Raw genomic sequence first — 7500 nt, forward strand, 5'->3', positions numbered from 1 at the left:
GGGTCTTTAGGGTCTGACTAGTAGACCTCCTGCTATGTGGGATTACAGTCTTTAACCGTTCACCCAACCAGGTCCCAGCTGCTGGAGTGTCTCCGAGAGACGAGGGCTGAGAAGAAGACGAGGCGTAAAGCTCTGAGAGAGTTCGAGGACGAGTTTCACCGTCAGACTGGAAGGTGAGACGTCCACACTTAAACTACGACTACATGACAAACCTCCGGTTCTATAACGTGTCTTAAAGCTGCATTCTCTCTCCTGACCACCAGGGGGCGACTCCTCTGAGACTGCAAGTCTTCTAATTTCACATTCTTTAAACCGAGGCCAATATCAGATTCCAGTGGGAACTGGTCTCGGTCCTGAGACTCAGATCTGAGTCCATGTGGTCTCCTGCAGTGTGACCGGAGCCTCAATACTCTCTACTTGTGTTTTACCCACAGAATCTGTCAAAAAGAGGATCGCAGTCCGATGAAGGACGAGTACCAGGACTACAAGCAGCTCAAGGCCAAGCTCCGTCTGCTGGAAGTCCTCCTCAGCAAACAGGAAGTCCCAACAACCGTGTCCTCCTCAGAACTCTCCATGTGACTCTCTGAGAGTAACCTCCCCGGAGCCGAGGAGAGGAAGTGGTGGAAGGTCACGTGTTTTCTTTTCCAGCGGTTCTGTTTCTGTCAGCTGCATCGAGTATAGATAAGAATATATGATTTAAAAGAATTGATCCATTCTCTGATAGTCAAACTCTCTCTTGTTCAGTAAATATGAAGAAGAGGACGCAGTCACCGTGTTGTTACCGGACTGTTGTGATGAAGTGGCCATCTTGGTTTCATCTGTCAACATCTTCTTTTAAGCTATGTTTGACTCTAAATGAACATAATTTACTAAATGAACATCATTCTGTATTGAAGAAGACTTGAAACTAGAGATTGAGACCAAAAACTAATGTTTACAATGTTTACTGAGGGAATAAATCAAGAGAAGTAGAGTCATTTATATAGACTTCTATACAACCAGAGGAGTCGCCCCCTGGTGGTCAGTAGAGAGAATGCAGCTTTAACACATGAAGCATAGACTTCTATACAACCAGAGGAGTCGCCCCCTGGTGTACAGGAGAGAGAATGCAGCTTTAACACATGAAGCATAGACTTCTATACAACCAGAGGAGTCGCCCCCTGGTGGTCAGTAGAGAGAATGCAGCTTTAACACATGAAGCATAGACTTCTATACAACCAGAGGAGTCGCCCCCTGGTGGTCAGGAGAGAGAATGCAGCTTTAACACATGAAGCATAGACTTCTATACAACCAGAGGAGTCGCCCCCTGGTGGTCAGGAGAGAGAATGCAGCTTTAACACATGAAGCATAGACTTCTATACAATCAGAGGAGTCGCCCCCTGGTGGTCAGGAGAGAGAATGCAGCTTTAACACATGAAGCATAGACTTCTATACAACCAGAGGAGTCGGCCGCTGGTGGTCAGGAGAGAGAATGCAGCTTTAACACATGAAGCATAGACTTCTATACAACCAGAGGAGTCGCCCCCTGGTGGTCAGGAGAGATAATGCAGCTTTAACACATGAAGCATAGACTTCTATACAAGGAGTCGCCCCCTGGTGGTCAGGAGAGAGAATGCAGCTTTAACACATGAAGCATAGACTTCTATACAACCAGGAGTCGGCCCCTGGTGGTCAGGAGAGAGAATGCAACTTTAACACATGAAGCATCGACTGCCTGGGCTTAGCTTAGCTTAGCATAAAGGAAACTAGGGCTAGCTTAGCATGTTAGCGTAGCACATTTAGCATGTTAAGATAGCATGTTAGCATTAAAATGGAAATGTTTATATCTTTATGTTAGAAAAGCCGGTAGAAACTCTTATTTTTTAATAGCATTTGTCTTTCTGACATTAAGACTTCTCACTTCCTCTCCAAATTGTAAAAACTGTAAATACTCCAGAAAAGTTTTATTCCGTAAAAAAGAGACAGTGGAAAATTGTATACCAGCATCCTTCAGTGTGTGTTTATTTACCTGCATCCTCACTTTGAATCCTTTTGTACAGCTGCATTTATTATAAAGCTTCAGAAGGAACTGGAAACCTGCAACGGACCAAACGTTTATTTTATACAGAATTAAGTGTGTTTGAAGACGAGAGCTTCAGATAAAAGCTTCATTGTTTTTCTCTGGTTTCATATCGCAGCGCTTCATGTTGAAGGGAATTTATTTTATTCTCATGTTTAATATGCAACGTGATCATCGCGTCCTCTGGACTCTTCAGAGAAGACGTTTCAGAGGTTTCCTCGTGCCGTTGACGGAGCTCTCTGATTGGCTGCTTGTAATTCCTGGTGGAGGAAGACTTTAGCACCAACGGTCCCGTGGTGGAACCGGTCTCAAGACCAGATCCATGCGGTCTGGGAGTTTCTATCCATTCAATATTTCCACAATAGGAGACGAGACAGCGAGTTGTTGAGCATTTCATTCATGGAATGAAAGAGAATAATATTATATAATTATGAGAATAATAAGACAGTCCATTGTTTTCCTTTTCTGCTCCTCTCGTCGTGCTCTTCTGGCTTTTTAGACAAACACAAAAAGTTGAATATTCTCAACTTCTCAGCTCCGCAGACAATCAAATCACGTGGATTACTTGATTCCATCTTTGTGCTGCGACATCCGAGAGAAGCAAAACCTGCAGCTGTTTCCATCAGAATGGAACCTGGAGACGGTTTGAGGAACACTGAGGAACGTTTTGAGGAATGTTTTGAGGAATGTTTTGTGGAACGTTTTGAGGAACGTTTTGAGGAACGCTGAGGAACGTTTTGTGGAACGTTTTGAGGAATGTTTTGAGGAACGCTGAGGAACGTTTTGTGGAACGTTTTGAGGAACGTTTTGAGGAATGTTTTGAGGAATGTTTTGAGGAACGTTTTGAGGAACGCTGAGGAACGTTTTGAGGAACGTTTTAAGGAATGTTTTGAGGAATGTTTTGAGGAACGTTTCGAGGAACGTTTCGAGGAACATTTCGAGGAATGCTGAGGTATGTTTTAAGGAATGTTTTGAGGAACATTTTGAGGAACGTTTTGAGGAATGTTTTGAAGAACGTTTTGAGGAACGTTTCGAGGAACATTTCGAGGAATGCTGAGGTATGTTTTAAGGAACGTTTTGAGGAGCATTTTAAGGAATGTTTTGAGGAACATTTTGAGGAACGTTTTGAGGAATGTTTTGAGGAACATTTTGAGGAGCGTTTTGAGGAATGTTTTGAGGAACATTTTGAGGAGCGTTTTGAGGAACGCTGAGGAATGTTTTGAAGAATGTTTCAATGAATGTTTTGAGGAATGTTTTGAGGAATGTTTTGAGGAACGTTTTGAGGAGCATTTTGAGGAACGTTTTGAGGAATGTTTTGAGGAACATTTTGAGGAATGTTTTGAGGAACATTTTGAGGAGCGTTTTGAGGAACGCTGAGGAATGTTTTGAAGAATGTTTTAAAGAATGTCTTGATGAATGTTTTGAGCAGCGTTTTAAAGAACGTTGAGGGATGTTTTGAGGAACCTTTTGTTTTGAGGAACGTTCCTCTGGATGTCTTCTGATGTTGATGTTGTGACCTCGTTCATGTGGTGACTCAATAATAACTCCCTGTTGTGATGTCCTGGTTCATTTGATGAGTTTCTACACAGACGAGTTTCTAAATAAATAATTTTGCTATCAACAGAATGTTGTCATTTTTTATTATTCAGAATCAGCTGATTTTAACCTGAAGATGATTTAATTGAAGCTGAATCAATATATTTACATGTTGTGAGTACATTCGTGCTCATTGGGGTACATTTCCAGATCCTTTACTTGAAGTTAAAGTATTAAAATACTTAGTTGAAGATGTAACTAAAGTACCAACTTATTGTTCAGCCACACACACTTCTACTAAAAGTATTATGGTGGACTCTGAGGTCACGTCTCTGTCTATTAAAAACATACACAGTATTTGTTCATTTAGATCTGACTGGAGCTGGTGGTGGAGTCTCCGGAGACCTCACTGGTAGTAGAAGCTGGCGGAGACCCTGAATACGTCGGAGGTCCCCTGGTAGGCGGTGATGAAGGTCTGCCAGCCCGCCCACTGCTTGTAGTGGCCATAGTGTCGGATCCGGTAGGAGCCGCTGGGGGCCGACGGGGGGATGTGCCACTCGATGGTGGCGTTACTCCGCTGGTTCGAACCCTTCAACCAGAGAAACCTGCAGAGAGACGACACGGGGTCAAAGGTCAGCCGAACGTAAGACCAGCTGATCTCATGAAAACCGTTTACCTGTTTCAGCAGAATAGTAAAGTTGTACTTTATTTTACTGATTATACAGACTTTTAATGAAGGAACATTTTACTGTCACAGAGTATTTCTGCTGTGCTATTAGTACTCTTACTATGACAGTATTTTTCAGTATGGTATTAGTACTTTTACTGGAACAGTATTTTAGTACTGTAACAGTAATTTAATATTGTGGTATTAGTCCTTTTACTGTAATTCAATTTTTCAATTCAATTCAATTCAATTCAGTTTATTTTGTATAGCCCAATATCACAAATTACAAATTTGCCTCAGAGGGCTTTACAATCTGTACACATACGACATCATATGTAACAGTTGTTTCACAGTGTAGTATTACTACTTTTACAGTGTAGTATTAGAACTTTAACCGTAACAGTATTATAAACCGTGGTATTAGTACCGTGGGATCTGAATACTTCCTCCACCACTAGCCTTCACGTAGCTATACACTGACATACCTGGTCTCCCATGATGCATCAGTGTGGATGATCTCCCAGGTGTCTGTTCTGTTGTCATGAATCTCCACAGTGACAAAAGTTGTATCTCTCTATGACGACAAGAGCAAGGAGGTGAGAGAGGAGAGTAGCAAAGGAATCATGGAGGCAAAGTACAGAACTAAGGAAACAGGTTTTTGGTCTTACGATGTCTCCGGAGTTTCTGGGGTTTCCTGCTACGAAGGTGACCGAGACAACGTCCCCCTGAAGGACACATTGGGACCCTTTAGTTCATGGAAGTCACATGGAAACAGCAGGGTGCCGGCAGCGTAACGATGGAGTTCAAACTGAAAGAAGACACTACTGGGCCCCGTTCTGAGCCCTGAGGGATGCCTCTGAGAATACCGGGCCCCGTTCTGAGCCCTGAGGGACGCCTCTGAGACTACTGGGCCCAGTTCTGAGCCCTGAGGGAGGCCTCTGAGAATACCGGGCCCCGTTCTGAGCCCTGAGGGACGCCTCTGAGACTACTGGGCCCAGTTCTGAGCCCTGAGGGAGGCCTCTGAGAATACCGGGCCCCGTTCTGAGCCCTGAGGGACGCCTCTGAGACTACCGGGCCAAGTTCTGAGACACAGACAGGACTGTGAATGTCCTCACCTGTCTGTAGACGGGGTACACCTGCTGCAGGACGTCTCCAAAGCTGCTGTTCTCAGGTTTTCGGTCCACGGTCGGTGCAGGCAGCAGATTGAAGAGATTCTCTTGAAAGAAAGGAGGCTGAGGTCCGAGCGGCAGCTCCGACACTCTGTCCTGTAAACAACAACACGCAGCGTGAGAACCATGTGGAGTCAACGTTGTCTAAGTGTGGTAACAGTACTTTTACTGTAACAGATTATTTTACAGTGGTAATAGTATGTACTGTAACAGAGTATGTTACAGTGGTATTAGTATGTATGAACACATGAGAGGCCACTCTCAGTGCTTGTCATTAGGTGGTTCGGTCTCACCTGTGCGATGGCTCGGGCCAGACCTCGGTACTTGTGCAGGTACGCACTGAGCGTGTGCGGACCGTAGATGGTGGAGGCTCCTTCGTACCGCTGCACCTGAACAATCAGTGTCACCTATTTAGTTTCTTCTTCTGTGAGTTGGGTGGACGGCTCTAAATACTACAATACCCATGAGCCTCAGCTACTGTGTACCTGGTACTCTTCATAGGTGGTGATGTAGTGAGTATAGACGTTACTCAGGCCAGCAATCACCACCTCCGTGTCCCTAAACGCCCCCTCCGACTGCAGCTCCTAACACACACACACACACACACACGGTCACATGTTGCAGGTGTGAAGAGGTGCTGAAACGTGTGTCCATGTTGTGTCTCACCTGTCTGACGGCTTCTCGTAGCCTCCTCCCCGACATGGTGCTGTGAGAGGGACGCCAGGTGAGGTTGTACTTTTACTGTACTACATCACAGAGGTACATGTACTTTTACTGTACTACATCACAGAGGTACATGTACTTTTACTGTACTACATCACAGAGGTACATGTACTTTTACTGTACTACATCACAGAGGTACATGTACTTTTACTGTACTACATCACAGAGGTACATGTACTTTTACTGTACTACATCACAGAGGTAACTGTTGTACTTTTACTGTATTACATCACAGAGGTAACTGTTGTACTTTTACTGTACTACACCTCAGAGGTAACTGTTGTACTTTTACTGTACTACATCAGTAGTATTATGAACCGTAGTATTATGAACAGCAGTATTATGAACAGTAGTATTAAGAAGTGTTACGTCATCTCTCCAGGAACAGCTACGACGGCTACAGAGCCGATGGTGATGATCTGAACGTCAACGATCTGAGGATGCCACGGAAGAGGCCAGTTCATCTACACACACACACACACACACACACACACACATAAACCTCCACTCAACAGAACGGTTCTCCGTGATGAAGCTCCGCCCCCTCACCTCCCCCGTGCTTAACAGGATGGGTTTCGGCTGATGACACTCCTGCGTCTGATTGGACGGCTCGCCGAGGAGAACGTCTCTGATCCCGTCCCAGAAGGGGTCGCCCTCCACAGCGCCTACACAGGGGAGAGGGTTCATAGGGATTCAAACCCACAACCTGCCGAGAGACAGGAGAACCATAGGAGAACCACAGGATAACCAGAGTAGAACCATTGTAAAACCAAAGGAGAACCATGGTAGAATCATAGTAGAAATTATAGTAGAACATTAGAACAATTCTAGGATCATAGTAGAACCACACTAGAACCATGGTAGAATCACAGTAGAGTCACAGTGGAACCAAAGTAGAATCACAGGAGAACCACAGTGGAACCACAATAAAACAGTAGATTCACAGTGGAACCACAGTATAACCAAAGTAGAATCACAGTAGAACCATCGTAGGATCACAGTCGAAAACACTGTAGAACATTAGTAGAAATATAGTAGAATCCTAATAGGATCATAGTAGAACCATAGTCAAATTATAGTAGAACCACATTAGAACCATTCTAGGATCATAGTAGAACAACACTAGAACCACAGTAGAACCACAGTACAACCACAGTAAAATCACAGTACAATAGCAGTAGAGTCCCAGTAGAACCATAGTAGAACTACAGGAGAACCACCTTGAGTGAAGTTGAGGTCTCCTCCTCCATCTGTTGTTCCTGCAGCAAAGCTGTGACCCAGAGCTGGTTTACAAGTACTGACCTGAGACAGTCAATCAATCAATCAGTCAATCAGTCAATCAATCA

At 44.3% G+C, this 7500-nt stretch overlaps 2 protein-coding genes across 2 annotated transcripts in view; one reads left to right on the forward strand and one right to left on the reverse strand.

The window, feature by feature from the left end:
* Positions 1 to 579, forward strand: part of LOC117749149 (protein FAM13C-like) — a 10238-nt gene extending 9659 nt beyond the window's left edge. The window contains exons 10-11 of the mRNA XM_034559372.1: positions 72 to 173; positions 435 to 579. Of these exons, the coding sequence (XP_034415263.1) occupies positions 72 to 173; positions 435 to 579 (247 nt within the window). The remainder of the gene's footprint in view (positions 1 to 71; positions 174 to 434) is intronic.
* A 3422-nt stretch (positions 580 to 4001) lies between these two features.
* asah2 (N-acylsphingosine amidohydrolase 2) overlaps positions 4002 to 7500 on the reverse strand; it is a 16456-nt gene continuing 12957 nt past the window's right edge. The window contains exons 11-20 of the mRNA XM_034559373.1: positions 7375 to 7456; positions 6704 to 6819; positions 6524 to 6618; positions 6098 to 6137; positions 5917 to 6015; positions 5725 to 5820; positions 5378 to 5527; positions 4931 to 4987; positions 4748 to 4836; positions 4002 to 4200 (exon numbers count right to left, since the gene is read on the reverse strand). Coding sequence (XP_034415264.1) covers positions 4002 to 4200; positions 4748 to 4836; positions 4931 to 4987; positions 5378 to 5527; positions 5725 to 5820; positions 5917 to 6015; positions 6098 to 6137; positions 6524 to 6618; positions 6704 to 6819; positions 7375 to 7456 — 1023 coding nt within the window. The remainder of the gene's footprint in view (positions 4201 to 4747; positions 4837 to 4930; positions 4988 to 5377; positions 5528 to 5724; positions 5821 to 5916; positions 6016 to 6097; positions 6138 to 6523; positions 6619 to 6703; positions 6820 to 7374; positions 7457 to 7500) is intronic.

This window comes from Cyclopterus lumpus, chromosome 19, assembly GCF_009769545.1.
Source record: "Cyclopterus lumpus isolate fCycLum1 chromosome 19, fCycLum1.pri, whole genome shotgun sequence".
Taxonomy (NCBI): domain Eukaryota; kingdom Metazoa; phylum Chordata; class Actinopteri; order Perciformes; family Cyclopteridae; genus Cyclopterus; species Cyclopterus lumpus.